Source organism: Rhinolophus hipposideros (genome assembly GCF_964194185.1).
Source record: "Rhinolophus hipposideros genome assembly, chromosome: 4".
Taxonomy (NCBI): Eukaryota; Metazoa; Chordata; class Mammalia; order Chiroptera; family Rhinolophidae; genus Rhinolophus; species Rhinolophus hipposideros.
In genome coordinates, this window is record NC_138050.1 from 102,083,019 (window position 1) to 102,108,600 (window position 25,582).

At 42.1% G+C, this 25,582-nt stretch overlaps 1 protein-coding gene across 1 annotated transcript in view; it reads left to right on the forward strand.

Moving 5' to 3' along the window:
• The window catches only part of GTF2F2 (general transcription factor IIF subunit 2), a 125,256-nt gene that overhangs the window by 6,952 nt on the left and 92,722 nt on the right, over positions 1–25,582 (forward strand). Inside the window, exons 2-4 of the mRNA XM_081045983.1 lie at positions 4,535–4,608; positions 17,871–17,889; positions 19,063–19,207. Of these exons, the coding sequence (XP_080902109.1) occupies positions 4,535–4,608; positions 17,871–17,889; positions 19,063–19,207 (238 nt within the window). The remainder of the gene's footprint in view (positions 1–4,534; positions 4,609–17,870; positions 17,890–19,062; positions 19,208–25,582) is intronic.

Consider the following 25,582-nt stretch of genomic DNA (forward strand, 5'->3'; position numbering starts at 1 on the left):
AAAATTGGAGGAGGAGCAGGTTTCTGGGGGAGAAATAGGAGTTCTGCTGTGGCGATTTTGCGCTTCACCTGTCCGCTGAATGCTCAGATGGAGAGTTTGAGTCGGCGGTGGGATGTGTGCGGTGGGATGTGTGCGTCAGGACTCGGGGGGAGAGCCTGGACTTGCTGTGAGTTGGACCATTGTCAGGTGGTGTTTGAAGCCACGAGACTGCAGGAATCGCATGAGCTCGGGTGTGGGCAGAGAAGGGAGGCCTGAGGGCTGAAGGTAGGACGTTAGCACGCTGAGTCCAGAGAAGGAGGACAATCACGAGAGGTTGTGGGGACTCGAAGCCACATGGAGACAGTGTCTGAATGGGAGGAAGCAGTCCGCAGACGCTGCGATGAGCGTGGCAGCGGAGGACTGAACACTCACCTGGCAGGGTGGACACCGGGCAGCCTCGGGTCGTGAGGTGCGGTGGGGGCGCGGAGGGGACCGTGTGTAGAGAGACGGCAGAGGAGGAGCTGCAGGCAGTCAGCACGGACGGCCTTTCAAAGAGCTTTGCTGCAGAGAGAGGCAGACAAACGGGACGGGGTGGACAGGCTGACGAGTCAGCCCTTAGCAGGCGTGGGATCGCGAGCGCATGTGCTCACCGCTCCCTCCCTCAGTTTCCTCATGTGTAAGATGGGGAATCACACGATTGTGTAGGGATTGAGTGGTTAATGTGTTTAAAACACTTAGAAGAATGCTTGTCACTTAATATTTATCTTTTGCTATGTAAACATTAACCACAGACTTAGTAGCTTTCAGCAGCACATTTATTACTTCATTGTTTTTGTGGACGAACCTCCTAGCGTGGCTTATTTGGGTCACCTGCTCCAGGGTCTCTCACAGGCTGCAGTCTGGGTGTCAGCCAGGGCTGGATTCTCATCTGAAGTTGTGACTGGGGAAGGATTGTCCCCGAGCTTCTGGGGTTGGCAGAATTCAGGCCCCTGGGACCGAGGGCTTCAATTCCTAGCTGTCTGCTGGCTGGCGCCTCTCCTCAGTTTCTTGCCACCTGGCAGGATGGACACGGGCAGCCTCGGCGGTCGTGAGGTGCCGTGGGGCCTCTCGCTATGGCAGCTTCCTTCATCAGAGCAAACTGGGAAGCCAGTGAGAAGCAAGATGGAAGTCACCGTCTTGTGTAACCTAATCCCTGAAGTAACGCCCAGCACCTCTGCCGTGCTGTGTTGATTAGAAGCAAGTCACAGGTCCCGTTCTCACTCAGGGATCGATTTCACACATCGGTGTGACTATTGGTGTGACTATTGAATCATTGTGGGCCGTCCTAGAGTCTCCCCGCTGCATTCAGAGAGCACTGAGTGTCATCATCATCATTTTTTCTGATGGGGGAAAAAGTAGAGACGGGGATGGAGGGGAGAAAAGGGAGAATTGAAGGAAAGATGTTTAGACTCCAGGGAGAGAAATCCGTGCACAAGTGGGAGGATTGGCCTTAACTCATCTCTTGTTTTAAGAGGGGAGAGCAGAGTAAGGCCCCACCTGGCCAGGTGGTAGATTTCTCTTTTGATCGTTGTCTTTCCTCAGTGGAAGAGGGAGTCAGGTTGTCAGCACAGAGGGAAGCGGAAGGAAGCGGTGATAGGTTAGAGGAGTTAAGAGAACACGCAGCTCATCTGCAGTGAGAGATCGAATCGATTAGGTGATGGAGTTACATTGCCGGGCATCTGAAAGGGCTCACTTGACGTTAGTAGCCTGTATTTCAAGTGAGACCATTTAGCATGATTGTGAACGTCTCTTCAGCTGCGCAGGTGCAGCTGTGGAAGAGGAATACAATGAAATCAAGTAATAGAGATAAATACGTTAATAAAATAAGTGGTAGTACCGATTGGCTTTAATTTCTGCCAGGCCAGTGTGACGGAGGGAGACAGGGCAGTGGAGGGCAGTGCAGGTTCCGGAAGGCGTGAGCAGGTCGGGGACAGTGTGAAGACAGAGCCAGTGATTCTAAGGGGCCGGAGAATTAGTTGTTGGAGTGAAGTGCTGAGGAGAGAGCCAGGAAGTTAGCAGGTGGTGGTCAGAACGCTTGCTTGAAAGACAGACTGTGGAGGGGATACTGTTACTGAGAAAATCCTAGGGTGTCTACATACGGGGCTCATTTGAACCGGTAACTTGGAATATAGTGAAGAAAAGACACCATTTCCCCCCGAGGACTGTATTGGGGAATATAGCTTGCAATTGATTGGTAGAGCGGGCTGCTGCCTGCACCAGGTACTTTTTGCATTAGAGTAATTGACACCAAGGTTCCCTGGAGTTAAAAATCAAAGGCAAAGTGAGAACCAGAGACCGCCTTGTTAGGCAGTATTTCAAGGTAAAGGCCGCAGGTGGTGATTTACGCAGTCCAAGACGTCAGGCGTCTACTTGATGTTGTAGCAGCATTTGTGCCGATCAACTTGAGATCCCGTGTTTAGTTCTGAGGGAATGGTGTGCACATCTGCTCGTTGACTAACCGGTACCCACTTCCTCTGACGCTGTTAACAGCACCCTGATTTGCTTCGTGGAAACCTCGGCTCCCCCTTTTCAGTCTGTGTGAGCTAATGGCGTTGACTACGGCTCTGCAGAGGAGCGGCCAGTGGAAGGGTCTCACCTCTGGGGTCATCGATAGGCCCAAGGAAGGCCACCCCAAGGAAGGTGGTTCTACTCAGCCGTGAGAGACACCACATTTTTGCTGGGGGCTCGGAGAAGGAGACCTCTTGTTCTTCAGGACCTGCTTCTGCCATCTTGCTACACAAGGGGGCGGCTGTCAGAGAAGTGAGTCAGTTGGGGGGTAGAAGAGGTAAGAGGTGGTGAAGAGCCCTGCAACATCATTTGAGCCCTTAATCGGGCCACTTAAAGCTGTTAATATAATACTTCTGGAGTTTTCAGTTACTTGGGTCAGTAAATCCTCTATGTTTCAGTGGGTTTTCTTCTCACCCATAATCAAAGGAGACCTAGAAGCAGTTACCATATAATATAAGGAGTTGGCCTGGTCCTCTAAGCTTGTATGAAAAAGTGGTGTGTAGTGTAGCTGAAATTATGCTAGGACGTGGAATCTTCAGAATCTTCTTTCTTTGAGATTTTTTTTACATATTCTTCTTTAGTGGGTATGGAAGAGAATGACAGGCCAATCTGGAGTGAAGTTTTGTGTCTGATACTGGCTAGCTGTGTTATTTTCACCCTCTGAGCCTCAGTTTTCTTGTCTATAGAATGGGGAGAAGGATAGTGGATATTGTGGGGTGATTGGAGGATTAATTGGGATGATGGACGTAAAATGTCTAGCCTGGTACCTGACACTGTGGGCTTCCTTCCCCCTTCCTCTTTTCTAAACTTTGAGCATATTGTCTGATACACAGAACTTGTTCAATAAATTTTATTGTAAGGAATGCAGACGTGATTGAACAAATACCATTAGGGTTTGACCCTTTTATTCCTGAATTTTTACAATATCCAATGCACTGTGATTTGTTTGACTAATAGTCAGGTGGTTCTTTTTGCAAATGAACTCTTGCTAGATAAATTTTCCTTTCCAGCTTTGGAAGCTCTCTGTGACTTCTTTATACATTCATGTTCCTGTTACCATTCCAGGATTATTATGGGAAATAATGACAACACCTGACACTCACTGAGTACTTGCTTTCTATAAGGCATTACGCTTCGTGCTGTATTTGTAGTATCTTGCTTACTCCTCACAATAGCATAACCATAAAGGTATGTGATGACTCCAAAGTTCAAACTCTTTAGAAGAAAATGAGATGAGGTACATAGTAGGGATTCAACATATAGTCCATTAACCTTCTGACTGCACATATCTAGTTACAGACACAATGTGGCGTATTGGTTACATGGATGCTGGAACCAGACTGCCTGGGTTTGAATCCTGGCTCCATCTTTTGCTAATTATGTAACATTGGCTAAATTATATATTTAATCCCTGTATGCCCCAGATCCCTTATCTGTAAAATGGGGGTAATCAACAGTACGCTGACCTCATAAAGATGTGAGGATTAAATGCGTAAATGTTTGGAAAGGGCTTATAACAGTGTCAGAAAAGTAGTAGTATATACGTTGTAGCTATTTAATAATTTCTTGTATCTTAGCAGATGCTTCATAGTAGTCAGTTACAATCTCCTACATAATAAAACTTAACTTTTAAAATCATCTTAAACTCAGTGGTGTCTCAGTAATACCATGTCAGAGTGTTACAGTCTTCTGAGAAGCCTGGTAGCTGTTCTCATCTCCGAACTTCTGTTGGACTTGTTGGCAATAGAAGGTAAAACTTCATTGTTAAGTTACTTGACCAGTGTTAGTTTGATGTCACCAACTTGGTCGAGCGAGCTCTTTGAGAACTAAAGTCGTTTCTTGCATATCTTAGTTTCCTTTTAGGGTGCAGAACGTACAACGAGAGCTTGGTACTTAATGACCACTTATTAAAGGCAGAAAGTCATATAGAAGCAGGATACCATTTTATGGTGAAAATGATTTGTTAGTACCCAAAACATAGTCTTACTGGTATTTTACTTTGTTCTAGGTCCCGAAGTATTTGTCACAGCAGTGGGCGAAAGCCCCTGGCAGAGGCGAAGTTGGGAAACTGCGGATTGCCAAGTAAGTTACTTACATATTTTTGACTTTTTAAAAACCTATTTTTAAAAATTGTACAAGTGCTTTTAAATGCAATTACAGTTCTTTTTCAGATAATTTACCTGGAAAATGAAAAGTAATGAGCATGTCAAGGCTTGTCAAGAGATAAGGTTAGGTTGTAGGGACTCGTGTACACACACACACACACATGCTCGCACGCACGCACCACTCCTCTACTGACAGCTATAAATATAAAGTCAAATTTATTGGTAAAACTTACTGGCAGTGAAACAGCAGCGTATGTAGTTCCTTCATCCCTCCATTGTCTCCACATCTTGTTGGGAGGTGTGCTTGGCTTGGCATAACTGGATGTACCAAGTTAAGTGCTTCAGTGGAAGGGTTTTGCCATCTTGCCACTGTATCTATTGTAGAGGCATTGGCAGCGGGTTGGGAACACCTGGTGAACAATGTAACTCCTGGTGGAGGAAATGGCCTTGTTAGAACTGGAAGCCTCCAAAGCTCAGCCAGCGTCAGCCAGAGAGGCCTTCTGTTCCATTCTTTGTGTCCATTCATGCTGAATACAACACTAAGCAGATTCCCATGCCTGCTGCTTCCATTGAAATAGCTCTTGTCTGTCACCATTATTCTCTTTATCAGTTAGCTTTTGCTTCATAACAAACCACCCCAAAATTTAGAACAGAAACCATCTTATTTGCTTATAATTCTTTGGGGCAGTTCTGGTTGGGGGGGTGCAGAGTGGCCTCCCTCCTGTGTCTGGTGGTTGCCTGGCTGTCAGCTGTGGCGGGGCCATGTGTGTTTCATCGGCAGCATGCCCATTCACGTGAGGGTGAAAGCGTTCCTGGTGGCAGAGGAGAGGGGCAGCCCTGTGCACGAGCGCTCCGTAAACCTGTGCCTGCGTCTCGTTTGCCCACGTCCTGTTGGCCAGTGGGACTCACATGGCCACGCCCACACTCAGGGGCGGAGTAATAGGCTCCGCCTCTCGGAGGGAGTTGCTGCAAGGAATTGTGGTCCGTTTTCGCCACCCCCATGCCCGCATTCCTGATCTGAGAGCCAGTTAGCAGCCCTCTTGGTTGATTGACCTTCCGCAGAATTTGGCGCGGTTGATCACTTCCGTCTTCAAATCCTTTTCTTCCCTTCACTTCCGGTTCACCCCTCGGATTCACTCTCCTCTTCCCTCACTGGCTGTTCCTTCGCGGTCTCCATTGTTGGCGCCTCCCCATCTGCTCAGTGTCTCAGTGTTACGTGACCCAGGGCTCAGCTTTTAGTTCTTTTCTTCTCTCTCTCTGACTGACCCGAGGTGGGCTTACCTGGTTTCGTGGCATATCTGGTTGTGTTTAGATCCATCTCAAGTATGGCCGCTCCCCTGATCTCCACGACTCGGGTGTTCTTGATGGTTTCTAGTCGGTTTCTCGGAAGTATCTCCAACTTAACAGTCGCTCTTCCTCTGTTCCTTCTAGTGTTCCTTCTGGAACACTGTTTCTCTAGATACCCGCGTGGTTGGTCCGGACTTCTTTTCGGCCTGTGTTCCAATGTCGGCTCAGCGGGGCCTTTCTGACCACCTGTGAACCGCAGCCAGCACTCTGTGTGTCCCGTACGCCATTTCCCTCTGGGGTGCTCACCACCATCTGTCACGCAGGTGCCGAACGCTCACTCGGCTGCCCCGGTGCCCGCCCAGCATCCGGTGTGGTGCTTGCGTGTTCACGGCGCCACGCGGTCGGGGGCCTGTCTCACCGACTGCCAGGTCTTCGGGGCCTGCGACACTTCTTGCACGCTAGCCATGGCTAAATTCTTGTTGAAGCAGCGAATGAAAAGGCTAAGACAAATTTAGTAACAGTGGTTTTATTCTTTTAGTTCCTTAGACAGCAGTTCCAAAAGGGAGATAGAAAACCAGTCTATGAACATTTTTAAGGCTTAAATTTTTCCTGCTTGTTCTCCCAAGGTATACAACCTAGACCTCTTTTTGTCTGAAATACCCACTGTCTCTGTGCAAGGGTTATGTCAGGTTGCTGCAAAAGTAATTGCGGTTGAAAAAGTTAAAAATAATTGCAAAAACCGCAATTACTTTTGCACCAACCTAATATCTTGGTGGTGGGGGGGGTGTCATTTTAAAGTTTCTTCATTGCAGCCAGTCAGCTGTGGAGTTTGGATTTGGTGGATGCCCTCTGGCTTTGGCCCTTTGGAGGAGCAATGCTGTATTTTTGGATGATGTCATGTCTTTAAGAAACTTTGATGCTTTCAAGTATTTATGCCCTAAATATTTTGTTCTTTATCTTACTTGCTGTTGTTTGAGATGTATATTTTAATTTCCTATTTTGTCTTAACAAGATGTGGATTGGAAGAGGTGTGCTTTTATTTCCCAAGTTCTTTAAGTTAGGTAGGGACAAGTAATACATCATTTTTTCAAGAAATGACTGTACATTTTGTAGTGGGACCAGGCTTGAATTCAGTAAGAAAACTCCAGCATGTTCTAGTTCTGGCTCCGGCTTTCACATCAGGTCACTTAATCTGCCTTTAGGTTCCTCATCCCTCAAATCGCCTGTTTCGCAGGCTTTTTATGTAAATCTAGTGAGATAATATGGAAATAGTCCTCATTTATTTATTTGTATATTTGACTTTATAAAATGAACACATTTCTGGAAAGTTGTAGATAAATCACATTTTTTTGTGAGTTGTCCTTTTATTGAAAAAAAAGGAACGCATACTTTTAATTGAAATCTGTGGCGATTTTGTTTTCTTTTTCAGCTTGTAATCCTTTGTAATGCAGATAATTACCTACTTTTTTTTTCCATGGAGCTCACAATTTCTTATAACTGGTTTTACTGGAAATGGGAGCCACAGGGTACAATCTCAGAAATGTATGTCCCTGAAGAAAGACAGGCTAAAGGAAAAATGTACTTCCATGATGAAGCGTGTGGGATTGTAGAATGACCACACTAGACAGAACTCAAGACGGGGTTCTTGCTCCAAGTGGCTGTTGGTAGTTGTTTTTGGCCTTGGGCCTGAGCCCTCTAAGTGTTAGCTTTCTTGTTTGTAAAATGTGGATAATAATGCCTTCCCAGCCCACAGAGTGTTTAGGAGACAAATGAAATAGCTTAGGGTTTGTTAAAATGCTTTGGAAACTCAAATGTTCTCCTTTTTCTACCATGACTGTTGCATTCCTGAAAACCTGTGTGTAAAGAAAGTACCTGCTTAAGGAATGTAAGATCTTTTGGTGTGGGGAGGAGAGGGAATTATGAGAAATAGAGAAAAAGGAAACAGGGTTCAGGGAAAGCTAGGCAAATCCCAAGTACTACTTTGATCCCTAAAGTAAAACAGTAAGGATAGCATGCTGAATACACGATAATGGGTGTGCTGCCATTTTTCTTTATCACCTGTCGCTTGATAGAAAATTCCCAGTTGTTTTTCTTCCTCAGTTTACAGCAGATGGTTTATGTAGTTGCACCTACTTTACATAGGGTGACCGTAACCCCGGTTTTGCCTGCAGCAGTCCCAGTTTGCACGTTTTTCTTGCGTAATTATTAATAGTGTCCCGTTTCACTCTACAGAGTGTCCTTGTTTAGACATTATTTTTGTCGTTCATATTAACGCATGTGTGTGTTTGTGTTTGTGTGTTCTTCCACGTGACAGCAGTCTGATTTTATGAGCTGGCACTGTTGATCCCTCTGGGGTCCAACCAAAGCCTCATTCACATAGAATATTTATTCTGTGTGTGTTTTATTATATAAGCAATACATGCTGTTTCTTTTCAAAAGTTACCAATGCACAGAACAAATAGAAGAAGTCATCTGTTTTCCCACTCCTTAGTGGTGGCTAGGGGTAACAATTTGGTATGCAACCCCCCAGATTACTGTACAGACAGATTATTACGGTGCTTGACATGAACACAGGTTTAAGCATTTTGATCTTTTCTACTGACCATAGCTAAGTATTTCTCGGACTCATTTAGGCTCAGTTTCAGAACACACACAGGACTCTGATTTTGTTCTCTTTGTCCTCTCTTACATTTAGTTCTAAGGCTTTGCTTTATTTGGCTCCATGTTCCTTTCTCTCTTCCTTAGGGTACATGGCCAGTTTTTCTGTTTCTTGTTTTTCTCATTCCAGTCTCTCAATTCTCTTAAATACGGAATCCTCAGTAGAGGTGACTTCAAATCCCTGTATTCAAAGCAATTTCCTCAAACGGCAGTTGCGGAAAGAGTAAACCACCAGTATTTCTTAAGAGAATTTTGTGGTTGAAGAGGGGCTTCCATGTCAATATAAGAGGAAAATAAGGAGGGAGGGGGGAGAGAGAGAGACTTTATGTGTAGATGGAAGATCTAGCAGGTTTTCGACCTAACATGATACATAAGCAGCCTTGTCTAGAAGACCTTTTTAATGATGAGAACAGACTTACAGTAATCGTAAGGTTGCTATGGAAATGCTGGAAAACAGCTCGTTCCGCAGTAGGTCTCCTGGCTATCTTGCTTGTGTTACCAGTTTACTTAGTTTTCATTCCTCTTGCAGAACTACTAACTTCACTGTTAAGTGTAGGTAGGATGAGTGAGGAAAGGCTGAGCTGTGCATACGCCTGGGTTATCAGGATTTTGCTTCATTTTAAGCTGACTGAGTCGTCAGGCTTCTGTAGCTAAAATCAAAAGGCTCCATTAATAGGTGTTTGTTGTTTAGAATGTAAAGTAGGATGATAACCGTGCTCTTTTCTCTGCCAGTCAGCCTACAGTGCAGACGTTATGTTCAGTTCTTAGTGCCCCAATGAGGGACATGGACAAATACGTCCATTCCGAGGAGTGAGACTAGGGTAACGACAAAACTGAAAATCAGTGTCCTCTGGGGAATGTGTGAAGGTTGTTAGAGGTAGGGCAGAGCATGTGAAACGATCTTCAAATATTTTTAAGACTAGAAGGTATTTATCAATTATTGATTCTTAGAGGCAGGTTAACCATGTTATGGGTTATCTATGTGGGTAAAAAAAAGTGCATGTGGGTGAAACATGAAAACAACTAAGGTTTTAAAAAGTCAGTGTGGTACAAGGCGTGATAAAAAAATACGGTGAACGCTTAAGTTTAAAAAAGTTATTGTAGTAGAAGAAATACTGCCATGAATCCTCCTCAAAATACTCCTCCTCACTTCGAACACACTTATCCCATCATTCTTGCCACTTTCTGAAGCAGTTCTGGAAGACCTCTTTCCTGAGTGTCTTTAGTTACGCTGTTGTGGCTGCCTCGATGTCTTGACTGGGGAAGAGCCAGAAGTCACGTGGTGCCAGATCTGGTGAATAAGGTGGATGAGAACACACGGTAATGTTTTTATTTGACAGAAATTGCCATATGCCAAAGGCAATGTGTGACATGGAGCATTGTCACGATGGAGGATGAAGTAAAGACACTCACGAAAGAGGACTTCCAGAACTGCTTCAGAAAGTGGCAAGAATGATGGGATAAGTGTGTTCGAAGTGAGTGGGATTAATGGCAATGTGTCTTTCACTGTAAGAAATATTTTTATTTAAACATTCACCCTATTTTGTGATCACACCTCGTATACCGGGTATGAGTATGAACTTAGGAGTCGTCCAGCTCTGGGCTTTATCCCTACCTTGTCACTTACTAGCTATGTGACTTTGGGTAAGTTGGGTACCCTTTCCGTTTCCTCGTGTGTGAAGAGGAGATGGTATAATGCCTCATCGGTTCAGTGCGTGTAACGTACTTGGTCGGTTAAGTGTTTACCTACTGTCATGCCACACACCCAGTGCAGACGCAGAGCCTGCTGGTGCTGTGTGCTGTGGGTACACACCCGTCCTCCCCGTCAGATCTCCCAAGGTTGTGCAACAGGCCAGACGCGGGAAGATGACATGGCGTGTGTGGTGGTTCTCCAGCAGGGGAAGAGGACTTGGGAGAGGTGGAAGGGAGGGAGCACACATGCAGCTGTGGGGGCAGCGCCTCCCAAATGTGGTTCCGTTTTGATACCTGAAGAAAGGAGAGTCCAGTTATATGAGTAAGATGAGAGTAACAGCCTTTTTAACAGTTGGTAACATTTGGGCCATTTTTGTCAAGCAGTTTATGCAATGTTCCTACACCATTGTACTTGGATTATTTTTAGACCTTTGGACATCTGATGTGTACCACATTTTAGTTAGTTTGTAATTTTGTTTTATTTTAAAAACCAGTCTTCTTTCTGCATCATCATCCTGCCTCAGAAAACTTCAGTTTTCAAAATGTTTGATGTATGTTGTATTTTACTGACAATCATGCAGTCTATACTAATATGGTTTATCTCAGAGACTTAATTTCTAGCTTTCTTCCTAAACACATTTAACATTCAGTGTCATCTGGGGGCCCACTAATAATAAAAACTATGCAAACAAAAAAATCAATAAGATAGAGTTTTTCTGTTATGAAATTGACTGGGTTTAGAACAATGTTATATTATTGATAGGAGTTTAAATCGGTACAAACCTTTTGAAGGGCAGTCTGGCAGTGTATGTGTACACACACACACACACAGACACACACACATACACTGCTGCTCAGAACAAAGTTCCAGTCTTTTCTCTGCCAGTTAGCTCACAGTGCAAGTATTGTGTTCAGTTACTGGTGATGTCCTTATAGAAAGCAGAGTGGAATTGGGGACAAAATGAAAACATACAAGAGAAAGAAGGCTGGAAATATTAATAATAGAATACCATGCCTTTGATGCAGCAATTTGTAGGGACTTACCTTGTGGAAGTAGCAGGTTAGTGAAGCAAAGATTGATACACAGAGATACTCATTTCACTGTTGTTACAGAGAAAAATCAGTAACATTCTCAAATTCTTTAGGGAGTAATTAAGTAAACTGGGTACATTTTTAAATTATTTAATGCTTTTATTTTAAAACAATAGCAAGCTAGAGAAAAGTTGGAAGGACAGTATAAAGAACTTTTTTACTACAAACAAGGACATTGTCTTACATAATCATAGCACACCCCTCCAGTCAGCAGATTAACCTCAAATACTGCTACTCCTCGTCCTTGGAACTCAGCCCAGGTTTGTCCATTGTCCCCATAATGTTTTATAGCAGAAGGAGCCAGTTCACAACCTCCTCTTGCGTTCAGTTGTTAGTCTTTAGTTTCCTTAAATCTAGAACGTTTGGAAGTCTTTCCTTGACTTGTGTACTGTATAAATGTCAACACTATTGATACTTACAAGGCACTTATCTTATAAAATTTGGGGTTGTTTGATGTTTTTTCATGACTACATTTGGGTTATTATGCATCTTTGGCAAGAATGTCACAAAGGTGAAGCTGGGTTCCTATTGTCTTCTAGGAAGGTTTGTATGTTTTCATTTTGTCCCGTTACCGGTAGTGGGAACTTTGATCACTTGATGAAGGGGAGTGTCGTCTAAGCTTTTTCACTGAATATAGTCTTTTCCGCCTGTGTAATTATTAAGTGTTCTGTGGGGTGGTACTGGAAACTATGTAAGTATTCCATCCCTCATGAAACTTGCCACTTTATTCACTTATCTGTGTTAGTATGAACTCATGGATTCCAGATTTATTCACTGGGTCACTATTTGTCACCATTATCATTTATTCTGATGTTCAAATTATCCAAAATTTATCCAAAATTAGCCAGAAGCTTCTAGCTGATTCCCGTGCCCTTTTTACCCCCCTTTATTGTGATAAACAAACACACAAACGCATAACGTTTAACACCTTAACCACTTGTAAGTTTACTGTTCAGTATTGTAAGTCCTGTGGTCTTTTGGCGTGTCCTCACCATTCGTTGAGTGCTTTTTGTCATAGAAAGATGTTTTAGACTCATCTGTACATTTTTGTCTGAGACCGGGAGTCATTAATTTCTTTCAGGAGCCCTGGTTCCTTCTAGAAACTAAGATCTGGGTACCACAAGTGCACATTGCTGCTCCCAGGCCTCTCAGTGGGCAGAGCTAGGGAGTATACGATGTGTGACAATTAAGTTCGTGAACTTGCCCCTGTGCGCTTACACTGGCAGCGCTGTACAAACAGCTCAGGAAGGTTTCATAACCTTGGTATATCAGTGTCTCACAGCTGTGTTTGTGTCGACGTGTGGCGGTGTTTTGATGAGTGGTGTTCATTATTGTTGTTACATGTTTTGTGTGCCGTCGTGAGAATGTCTGAGCTTCGAGCAACGAATTAGAGCAACGAACAAACATTAAATTTCTTGTTGAACTTGGCAAGAGTGGAAGTGAAATCAGGGACATGTTAGTCCAAGTTCATGGGAATAATGCCATGAAGAAAAAGCAGTGTACAAATGCATTAAACGTTTTTCTGAGGGGAGAGAGTGCGTCACTGATGAAGAGAGGTCAGGGAAGACAGTAATGACCAGAACTGATGAAAACATTGCAAAAATTTGTTGAATTGTGCGTCCAAATCATCCACTGACTGTGAGAAGCATAGCAGACCAAGTAAACATCAATAGAGAAACAGTTAGGAAAATCTTAACTGAAAATCTTAGCATGAGAAAGGTGTGTACAACAATGGTCCCGAAGGAGCTCACCAATGAACAAAAGCAAAGGAGAGTTGAAGTTTGCCAAGACCTTTTGGAGAGGCAAGACGATGTTTTGGGCCATGTTATCACTGGTGATGAAAGATGGGTATACTAATATGACCCTGAAACAGTGTCAAAGTGCACAAGGGAAACCAGCCAATTCTCCATGACCAAAAAATTTCCGTCACTCTAAATCAAGAGTCAAAATGATGTTGCTAACCATTTTTGTTATCAGAGGGATTATTCATTATGAATTTGTGCCAACTGGGTAAATAGTTAACCAAGTTTACTATTTGGAAGTGCTGAAAAGGCTGCGAGAAAAAGTTAGACAAAACGACCTGAACTTTTTGCCAACAATTCCTGGCTCTTGCATCACGACAATGCACCAGCTCACACGGCACTGTCTGTGAGGGAGTTTTTAGCCAGTAAACAAATAACTGTATTGGAACACCCTCCCTACTCACCTGATCTGGCCCCCAATGACTTCTTTACCTGAACGTAAAGGAAATATTGAAAGGACATTTTGATGACTTTCACGGGTAATAAGATGACAGGTCTGATGGCCATTCCAGGAAAAGAGTTCCAACATTGCTTTGAAGGGTGGGCTAGGCACTGGCATCGGTGCATAGCTTCCCCAGGGGAGGACTTGGAAGGTGACCATAGTGATAGTCAGCAATGAGGTATGGAGCGCCATTTCTAGGATGAACTCGTGAACTTAATTGTCAGACTTTGTATGTACCCACACAGCTTCACATCTGTATTTCTTTCTGTACATATACGGGAAATCATGAGGCAACAGCAATATCCAGTTGCAGTCCAACATCACAGGGTATGTCCCAATCTTCTCCTTTTTCATATTCGTACCTCTTTTCTGAAAGTGAGAAACCTGATTGCTGTTACCTGTAATATGTTCACTTGTTCAGACCTCTATTCTTACCAGTGTGTGAATGCCCTCCTCACCTTGCTTGGGCTATGGCACCCCTTACTCGGCTGCTGCCTGTGCTGTCCCTCCACAAGGATGCTCTCTCAGCGCATCCAGGCTTCCTTCCATCCCGTTCTGAGGCTGCCCTCTCCTCATGGCCATGCCTCCTTCCCTCTCGGGCTCTACCTGCCTGCTTCCATTTGTCTTCCCACGGGGATGCCCTCACCCTGCTAGCTTCTGACACACTATGTGCTGATCCATTCTTTTATGGGGATGCCCCCCTCACCCTCCTGAGCTTGGACACCTCGCCCTGGGTGCCACCCAGGCACTTCCTTTCCACCCCACTTGGGCTGTGACCACCCTATTCAACCTGCTCTGCAGATACCTGCTACCTTACTTTGCCTCACCTTGGTTTTTGAACTGGATTGTCCAAGAGTGGCATGTATGAGAATTAAAATCAAAACAAAACAAAGAACCCCTGAAGCAGTTAAAGACTTTGTATTATTTGGTTGGTTTTCTTACCCCAGAAAAGTATCTGCTTTATTGACTGTGGTCATTAGTGAAAAGTCTGGCCTCATTGGTGTCAACTCCAAGAAGTGCTTAAAAAGTGTAAGAGAAAGGAAAGACAAATGATTAGAGAAAAAAAAAGGAAAGAGGAACAGATTGGAGTCTAAAGAAGGAGCTGTGGGGTATTGAGAAATGGACTCAGTAGTGAAGTAGAAACCGCACAGCATGATGAGGTGGTCGGTAGAGGATGAGCCAGATGTTTACTTGCATCATTTCGGAAGATGTTACTGTGTAGTTGGTGTTCTTCATTTTAACCACAGGGCATCGTGGAAAGGGTCTATTGGTTGTAATGTAGAACAACAGAAGTCACGGGTGCTTCATACAGTCACACACCAAGACCAAAGAAGACGTAATCCTTTTAAAAGAACTTTTAACTTTCAAGGATTAATTTTTATTCTAGAAAATTAACTCATCCAGAGAACATCAGTCGTCTCATGATTAGCTAAGATGCCACTGTAATTATATATATATGTGAAAATGAAGTTGTCCTCCCTCAAGTATTTCCTAATTGCACGGGTGGTTTTCTGATCACCTGGCTAGAAATGTCAGCATGATCTCTAATCCATTTTTTTTTCATTTCCTCTGTCATTCTGACTCTGCCATCCATGCCTCCTTGCCTTCTGCAATTACCTGGCTCAAGCTTTCATTAATTTTTTTTTTTTTAATTGAGGAACACTGTGTTTTTCCAGGACCAATCAGCTCCATGTCAAGTCATTGTTTTCAATTCAGTTGTGGAGGGGGCAGCTCACTGGCCCATGTGGGAATCGAACCAGCCACCTTGGTGTTATGAGCCCTGCGCTCTAACCATTGAGCAACCGGCCGCCCAAGCTTTCATTACTTTACGTGGGTTTTGCCCGAGCCTCAGTTCAGTTCAGTAAACGTGCGAGTGTCTGTGTCTTTGCCTGCAGTGCCTCTCTCTTAACAAACGTGAAATTCAATGCCTGTGGACACCAAGTGCAGGAGTGATGAGGGAGGGACTGTATGAATTCAGTGCCTGCCTGTCTGTGCAGGACGAGGGGTTGTTTTCATGCTGACCTGGGCGTGCGTGATTGCCAAATCTTCCAACTCTTCATAAGAGAGCTGCAAATTCATATTTTTATGTGAAATCTGAAAAAGGTTTTTCACCTCCTTTTTCGATAATTTCCCAACAAAAAGAAGATTGACAGTGCGTTTGAAGATATTAAAGACCCTGAGAAGTTCTACGCTTAACAATTCTGTTTAAGATTCTGGACTCCGTAGTTGGTGTGAGAGGCTCTTTCCCGCTTGGCTCCAGCCTACCATTCGCTGATGTTAGAAAGGGTGTGCTGGACACCGTCTCGTTTCTGGGGTTCAGTTGGATTATTCTCTTAGCCTGCAGGGCTCCCGTGTTGACCTCATCCCTCACTCAGTTCATCTTTCCCTAGCTCGCTTTTCTGCATCTCCACGACAGCATGTTGTACCTCTGTCGTAAAGTTATATCTTGTTGTAGTTGTTCAAGATTGGCTCTTTCTCGTCAAACTGGGACCTTCTTGAAGATACGGACCCGTGCTCATCTAGACCATGCCTCTGGCACAGTGCCTAGTGGATGGATAGTAGGCCCTTCGTGGCAGTGAGGGAGTGACAGAGCACTGAGTGAAGGCTGGTTGGAACGCTGCCTGATGCTGGAGCAGCAGTTTTCTACCTGGCCTTCATAGCCATTCCATGTATATTTTCTGGTGTAGGTTTCTTGGAGCATATCTTGGTATTTGTTATTCTTTTGCTCAAGTCAGTACTTGAGGCTCTCCATTGCCTAAAGAATGGAGTCCGTGCTCTGTGATGCGATATGCAAGCTCTTCCGTGGTCTAACCCCAGCTCCCCTTTAGAGATCATCTTCCAGTTTTCCTTATTGTGTTCTCTCCCCTCCAGCCACATCTGATCACATCTGCGTGATCAGACTCTTTTGTGGCTTTGTTTAGCTATTTACTTCTGCTACTATAGTCTCATCCCGTCCTAATGAAACCACATTGCCCTTCAAGACTTAGCTCAGAGCTGCCTCTTTGGTTGAGCCATTCCTTCTCTCTTAAAATGGAGGAAATGGTGTCCTGCCTGATTCTGGCATATTGTGGCCCTCTTAATTAAACATTAAAATTTGTCTCATTTTATAGTTATGAGTATAGTTTTTATATCTTCTGCTGGCTGGACCTTACACTCAGTACTTTGCATATACTAGGTATTTAATACATGGTTTTTTTAAATTAGGGTATTATACAAAGTGTACATTGGTTCCATATTTGTAAAAAAAAAACATTTAAAAGCATGCAATTCAAATATGTAGAAAATAGTCTGGGAGGATATTTACTGTACCAAGACGGTAACAGTGGAATTATGACTGCTTTAAAACTTCTGTTGGCTTGTCTGCATGTTTATATATGGGTGTATATTGTTTTTAGAGTGGAGAAAATTGTTTATAATTTTAAAATATTGTTAAATTTAATTTTGATATTTGAGATTTTGTTAGGTAAATGAAACATCTTTAGCTAGACAAAATAAATAGTAAAATTTGCTGAAAATACTATATATCTGTTGTAGGGACAAAGCCCCAAAAAGCAGTTTCCAGGCTCTCGGCCTCACATAGAAAGATGCTGGCTCAGATAGTAAATGGCCATCAACTGTGATCGGATGGCCATCAGCTGTGGCTAGTTGGCCGTCAGCTGTAACCAGTGAGCCATTGGCCACTAATATAACTGCCGTGGCTACGCTAGCAGAAAAATGGTGGCTGAACCTGCAAGCGGAGCAGTGAGGGTTGCGAACAGTGTGGCTCCTGCTTCCTGTGTCTCCAACCCAGCCGCCAGTAAGAATATAGTGGTGTGACTTCCCTACCTATGGCTCCGTGGGTGTTCCTTTTTGGCCTCACCATGCATTCTTATGTGGGGAGCAGGAGCTGAGACCCGCCTGACACCCACCCTGACATCTGGTATTAAATATTCATTTACATGTTAATGAATGCTAAAAATGCTCAGAAATAAGATAAGAATTGTAATAAGGTCATTATTTAGATAAGATCTTGTTAGGACAGGTTGTAATAATGTTAAGTGACACAAACTTATAATAAAATGCTTCTGTGGAGTTAATGAGACTTTTGTTTTTCCTATAGGATTACAAATAGGATAGTGGAGGAAAGCCAAGAGTAAATATTAATCTCTGTAAATGTAATATTGTATGTAAATATTCAGTAGTGTTATTTCTTTTAATCCTCATCAGAAACTTGAAAAAAACATACAATCTAAATAATTAAAATGTTTTTCCTTTTCTCTCTTTTAGGAATCAAGGAAGGACTGAGGTAAGATTATTTCTATTTAAATTTTATTTAAAACATGAGATTATTTTATTATGAATTAGTAAAGAGAGGGTGGTGTTTGTATTCTGGAAAACTCCACATCAAACTAGCAGCTGAGGGACAGGAACACATAATATTAATAGTATAAACGTCAGTCTTGTGTGAATGAATGAATTCCTTTCTAGTTGTTCATTTTTAGCATTTTTCTACTTTGACCTAAAGTATCCCCTCTTTCAGTGCTTATGCAACTTAGTATTACTTCAGTAATATTTTGATATTATTTCAGTGTGGCAGAGGTGTTTGATGTGGATTTCTGAGGGCTTTAGAAATTGACCCATTAAGTCTAGGATGTAATTTGCGGTAGAGAGATATTTAATAAATGCTTCATAATCTTTCCATGTGGTGGGGAGACCAGTATTTTAGTTTATAAATTCCTTCAATGTAAAATTTGATGTTCTTTTGGGGAAGATCTGGTATTTAGTAAAAATCGTTTTGAAAGAACACCTACAATGTCTTTTTATTCTAATTTTCAATGTTGAGTTATCCATTTAGACATTCAGTTGTATTTGTTAAATTTTCAAAAAGAAAACAGCACCATGTACTCATATAGTAGTCATTAAGACCTAAAAAAAGAAATCTGTCCTCTGATTATGGGAGTGTTTAAGCTTTCTAAGTAGCTCACTTTTCCCCCTTCAAGTATAATTGCTTTCTTAATACTCTTAACATACTCACTTATTCAGCAAATCCTGTTTTCCTTGTATGTGCTGGGCACTTTGCTAGGAGATATATACAAATACATACATATGTATTTATATTTATTTACTTAAGGTTATAAATGTAATGAGACATGGTCCCTTGACCTCAGAGACCTTAGGGGGAAAAATTCTGTTTCTATTTTGGAAATAGTATTTCTACAGCCGAAGGTCAGAGAAAACATCTGAAAGCTGTTTGTATTTATAACGATAGAGTAGCCCCATTATTCTGACAGATGGGAATTGATTCTCTTTTTATGATTATTAAAGATTTTTGGATGAGATTTTTTAAAGGCTTAATAAAATGACTAGAAAAGATTCACATTTTTAAAAAATTACTTGAATTATAATCAGAATTTCTGCACAGATACTTTGAATATAAAATTATATTGTAACACGCGCTGCTTAAATTATCTATTATTAGGTGTCATTTACCCTGAATGAGGATCTTGCAAATATTCATGATATTGGCGGAAAACCAGCTTCAGTCAGTGCTCCGAGAGAACATCCATTTGTCTTGCAAAGTGTTGGAGGACAAACATTAACTGTATTTACTGAGAGCTCATCGGGTGAGTGAGAAGTATTTAATATGATTCCCGCACATGTTGTATAGATTTTTCTGTCTCAACATAGTCTCCGAGGTCATTGCCAAGGCTGTTCCCGCCTCTGTTACTCATATCACGCTTCCTTGGTGCTCTGAGTACTTTACTGTGATTGATGACAGATTGGCTGTTACTCAAAACGTTTAATTCCCATTTGGGGCGTGAAGAAATAGAACAAAGCAGATGGAAAAGTGTGGTGCATCAAGTTGCCTTCCAGGATGTTGAAGAAACAGTGTTCTGAGTTTTGCCAAGATAAGGTCATCTGGGCCTGATATGGTAAATTGATATTCGGCAACTATAAGTTGTTTTTTAAAAAATACCGCTTAATATTAGGGGATATTTTAGTCTGAATTTCTGCTTTTGCATGCTTTCTATGCTAAGAGGACCTGTTAATGCAGAGATTAACTTCTTTTAATTGGTATTGATTTCCAAGAATATAGTGTAAATAAGCTCTGCGTAGAAAATATTTCAATGTTTTGTGTTTGCTCTGAGATATTTTAACAGTTCAGTAGCTCAGGAACAGGTGTTTCAGTTTGTGAATTAAACTTTTTGGGGAACATTTTTGCGTCATACGTGTATGAATATATGTTTATTTTCATTGTTTTTTGGTTTTTAACCTTCACTGAATTTAGAATATTGCTCGTAAAGCAGCAGGCCACCTCATTTTAGTGGAGTTAATTTCTCATATATAATTCAAAAAGTTTATTGGTGGTGTAAAAGAAACGATCCATGATTTTGTTGTATCTTCATTAAATATTACAGAAAGCTGTAAAAAATTAGTGTTAAGAACATCATTGTTAAAAAAAGGAATACGTCACATAAATTTTTTGCGGTGTTCTGGATTATCATCAGCTTGGATTACCACAAGCTGAACTAAAAACGTTATTCTTTTTCCTTTTCCCCCCCTTGGATGTAAGTAAACTGCAAGTAATTTTACTGTAAGTAAAATACAGTAAACTGCAATTTTTCTGTCATCGGGTTTTAAGGTAAAAGATTTGTTTTATTGCATTATTCTGATGCTATAATAATTTGTAGTGTCGTGTTATAGGAGATAGAAAATGGTAAGCATTTTCTCCTGAAGGAGATTAAACCATTCAGCAAACATTTGGTGTTTGCTGCGTCGTGGGCATCATTGTGAGTGCATCCGGGAAATCTGACATTTGTCTGTGGTTGATGGGATTTAGTTGGACCTACTGAACCTGTGGGGTTTTCCCTACTTTTGTGATTGTCCTGGAGTGGAAGAGGCACAGAACTAAGATGGTGAAAAGGAGGCAGAGCTGGAAAAAAGTTTGAGGAAAGGGAGCTTGAACTTCTGCAGAAAAATAAACCTGATTTCAGATTTTTTTCCCATCTTATTATGTTATTGGTTTTTCCAGAGCATGATTTATTGCTGGTACTTACACAAAAGACAGTGATTTTGAAAGCTAGGATTTGTTATCCTCAACATCAGTCTTCCGTTTTTAATGGCGTCCATCCTGGAGTTAACGTTGTACCCTTGTGTTCACATTTGTGGTTACATTGTATTCCAAAGTGAATGTGGTGTTTGTAAGGATTATCTTGGCAGGAATGTGGAAAAGGATCAAGATTGTCATCCTTCTTCTGGAATTTGGACGATGTGTGCTGCTTTGTAGAACTGTGATGATACAAATACAGGGCTAAGTTGCTATTAGATGGTGTCTCTATTAGGGAATTTTTTCTTAATCGCATTAATCATTTGTTTCGCGTCATTGTTCATTGACACGAATTTCCTTATTTATGGAATGGGAATAATAATTTACATTTATGTATAAATATTGATATATTTAACTCATTTAGAACAACACTCAATATATAGTAACTGATCAATAACTTATTAGATCTTATTTTTAAGCACTGTAGGTTTTCAGTTTATTTTAAGGTACATGCATGCATTTGAGCTTTATCTGGGTGTATATCACTTGATAAAATTCAGCCAATGGAGATTTTTATGTTCAGTTTTTTTGATTGCCTAGATGACCAAGAAAAAAGCTCTAGAGTTGCTCTTAACAGTTTATTTTCAATTTGAGGAGCCTTGTGTCGTTTGCTCTTTCTGTTCATTAAGACATCATCAGTTCTGTGACGGGGTTCCCTGGCTCTGTGACTGCCGTGACATACCTAAAATGCTGGGGGGTATTGATGTATGTGCGCATGTTTCTCTGTAGGACAGGACTGTAGCTCTCAGTGGGGTCTCGGGGGACTGTGACCCCAAAAGCTTCAGAGTCACTACCCTGCTGTTGCGTTGGTTGGTCATGAACCTGCCAAAGTATATGTAACAGCCATTTTACATCGAGTGGGCACGTATTTTACACTGAAATATACGTGAGGCATGCATTACCTGACTATTTTTATGTTTTCCCTCAAGCACAAACCTGTACTGCTTATAAAAATTGCTTTCTAGACTCTTCACTTCTTTGTAATAGTACACTAAAAACAGGTCTATAAAACATAGAATTTTATAAGAAAAAAACCTCATTTGAGTTTAGTGTGTTAAGTTTAATTTTAATAACTTTGTTCCTTCTGTTAACATACTTCTACTGGTCTTTAGAGGCCCCTTTCAGCCAGTTTTTCTAATGATTAAATTCTATATATTTGAATGTTTTTGGGAGGATGGGATTAGGAGGTACTGATATGTTTTACAGTGCTTTGTCCTTAAAACAGTTCATTTTATGAGCATTTTACAATTGCAATTAATTTGTATCTATTTGGGTATCCTATCAGAAAGAACATGTCTTATTTTTAAAGGCTGTTTTAGGTTTACCCCTCTTCCACCTCCACATTTCTCTGTGACATTGTGAATAATCTATTTCTCTAGTAACTATTTTCCTTGGGATTCTATAGCTAGTACCCTTATCTCTCTGTCCTTATCTAGGTGGCACTGCCTCCTGTGTTGGGCCTTTATTCGTCACCCCCCACCTTGGGACTTCAGTTTAGTCATGTTTATCTACTGCTCGTTAGCAGCTAGATAACTTCTATTTCTTTTTGTCCTTTGCACCCTTACCTGTGTTCACACTTCGGTTTTCCTCTTTATAATTGCCAGTTCTAGACTAGAAGTTGTTCACTCATCTGTTCAACAGACGTTTTTAATGCTAGGCCCTGTGCTAGAATACCACTGGACTTGTGTTCAACTAGGCTACTGATATGTGACAAAATAGTTGCTACAGAAAATGCTCTAATAGAGTTATAAACAAAGAGGCGAAAGTATGCGCTCTGCCTGAGCAACTGGGAAAGGCTTCAAAAATGGAGATAATACTCGATTTGGGCCTTGAAGTATATGAATAATTGTGCATGAGTAGGAAGAAAGAAAGTGAAGATAAAATTCCTTTTTCTCGCCTTCAAATATTCTTCACTTTGCTTTCTCCTACCTATCATGCTCTGTCATATCTATGTAAAAATTTGTTAAATCGCCTCAGTGAGATCTAAGGTAAAAAGCTCAGGTATGGAGTTTGTAGTCTGATTTAGAGATGAAAAGGTTTGAACTGGAGCAGTGGGAGTGGAAAAGGGGAAGCCTGTTCTGGAGGTAGTAGAGGTCATTTTAACAGTTTTTGCTGATGAATTTGCTCTGTGGGAGTTGGGAGAGTGAGAAATTTTGAATGGTTTCCAAACTTTTTTGGCTTGAGCATCTGGATGAATGCTGAGACTATTCCTGAGTTAGAAAATATTGGAGAAAATGGGCAGGGGTAGAGCTAGCTGATGGAAACACGGTCACCTTTTGCTCTGAGTTTTCATTACCTTTGACCCCTCTGTAGCAGTTCATTGCTTCAACAAACTGATATTTTTCCTTACTTTTTTCAGGCCCTTTTTAATTTAGACTAGGATACTTTAGTGAGCAAAATCTCAGCATTCAGGGTGCTTACACTTTAGTAAGCAGAAGCAGCAACAGACAAGTAAAATGTATCACCGGCTACAAGGTGGTAAGGTCTTGGGGGAAAATGTGGGACATGCAGTCAGGAGTATGGGGTGGGGGGCGGGGCGGGGTCAGTGTGGGCCTGTGGAGAAGACGGGATTTGAACAGAGTGAACTCCTTCAGAAGAGTTAGCCGTGGGAGTCAGTTGGCCTACTAGACATTTTCAAGTCAGAGGGAACACTTTTACGATAAGGTGGGAGCCGCCTGGCACTTTCTCGGAGGAGCAGGGTCAGGCAGTGTGGGTGGGACAGATGGGCAACGGGGCAGAGGAGGTTGTTAGGCCAGAGAGGAGGGGTTTAGCCGTGGCACATCCTAGAGGGATTTGTAAACAGTTGCAAGGATTTGGGATTTTACTCTGAGTGAAGTGGGAGCCACGGGAAGGTTTTGAACAGAATAGTGGTTTGATCTGACATTTTAAAGGCTCACTCTGGCTGGCAGGTTGAGGAGAGACCTTGGGGGGCAAGGGTGGAAGCTGGGGATTATGGTGGTAATCCAGGGGGGAGAAGACGAAACTGGGACCAGGGTGGCAGCAGTGACAAAAGCCTGGTCTCTCACCTGATGTCCAGTCCCATCTTTAGTTGATTCAACAGGAAGTCCACTTGGGTTTGTTTACCACCTGAAACCCAGAAGGTATGAAATGAAATGCATGTCTTCATTCCTTTATTCGCCATCTATCCATATTGCTGTCTGTGAGCCATTCTGTAAGTCTCTTCTCTTGGCCATAACAATTCTCATCCTCCTCTTACTCTCACACAGTCAGTTGCCTCATTGGGTCATTTCTATAGTATAAATCGCACACACACCTTTCTTTATTCCAGTTAATCCAAAGCAGTCCTCTGAAAACTTCGCCACCCTCTCACCCTCTTCTGGTCCACCTTGCTGGAATCCCTTACCTTTTCTAGTACCTTCCTGGCAACTGCCTCTGATTTTCCTCGGCCGGAAGTTTGTTTCCCTTTCACAGTCATAAGCATCCCTCCCTTCGCTGCTCTAGCCTTTGTTGATTCTTCCTGCATGTGGACTAGTATGGCACTCAGGTTTGTATTACTCTTTTGTTCGTTAATTAAACCTTGTAGGCAGGGCACCATGTCTCATGCTTATCTCCATAGTGTCTAGTGTAGGATTGAGCACATAGTAAAAATATAGATGGGTTTGTGCCAGCAAATGTGTTGAAACAGTCTATTTTAGACTGGTTTTCATGTGAGGTGACCTGTTAGTGATAAAAAGATGGGTTTTCTTCCTTCAAAGTTAATAGTGTTTTTCCTAAGACATTTGAGGTTCAAAACTGAATATTAAATTTCTTTGTTCCCCAATTTATTTCTTGCTCATTATATATTTTTTTGGTGCAGATGATTCTTTTAATTTCTCTGCTAATCTGCTTAGTTCCATGCTGTGTGCTGTGACACTTGGTTAACAACTGTACACAGAATAAGACATATTCCCCAGACAACACAGCAGCTGATACAAGTGGAACTATGTGGGAATTTGTTTGGTGGTGACCTGCCTATTTGTTTTCAGCTTGAATTTACCAGTACACCAATACGCATGTCTTAGAATGTATTCATTTATATTTGAGGAAAAAATGTGCCTATGGGGATGCTCTTTGAAGATGCTGAATTACCAGTCATTTTCAAAGCTGAACTAATACTGTAACATTTGTAATCTGCCTTGTACGGTACTGTTCTGCAAATGTGGTAAATGAAGCATGAATAAAGGTAACATTTTCATTTTTAACTTGAATTTTTGGGTGCTGATGGAAACATTAACTTGAGAATGGGATATCAGGTATATGGCGTGAGATCAAATAATACGGTAAATGTTTAAATAAAAAAATTATAATAAAAGAACATTGCCATTAATCTCCTTCAAAATCCCCCCTCCCCCCACTTCGAACACACTTATCCCATCATTCTTGCCACTTCCTGAAGCAGTTCTGGAAGTCCTCTTTCCTGAGTGTCTTTAGTTGCACTGTCGTGGCTGCCTCAAATGAATCATTTTGGGGAAGAGCCCAGAGGACACACAGTGCCAGATCCAGTGAATAAGCTGGATGAGGACACACCGTAATGTTTTTATTTGACAGAAATTGCTGTACCAGAGCGATGTGTGACATGGAGCGTTGTCATGACGGAGGATGATGTATGGCACACTTCAAAACACACCTCTCTACTGTAGCTCACATCTGACTGACTGCACCGAACAAGTTGACACTTGTCACACACTGTTACTAAGGTTCCACATGCCTCTTCCTGTATTGAAGGTCCCTGCCTTTCTGTTGGATGGCACTCGGCAGCAGCATTCACCATATTTGGTGATCACAATGGATCACACATCGCTTCTGGTACACGGCAATTTCTGTCAAATAAAAACACTGAGTGTGTCCTCATCCACCTCACCAGATCTGGCACCGTGCAACTTTTGGCTCT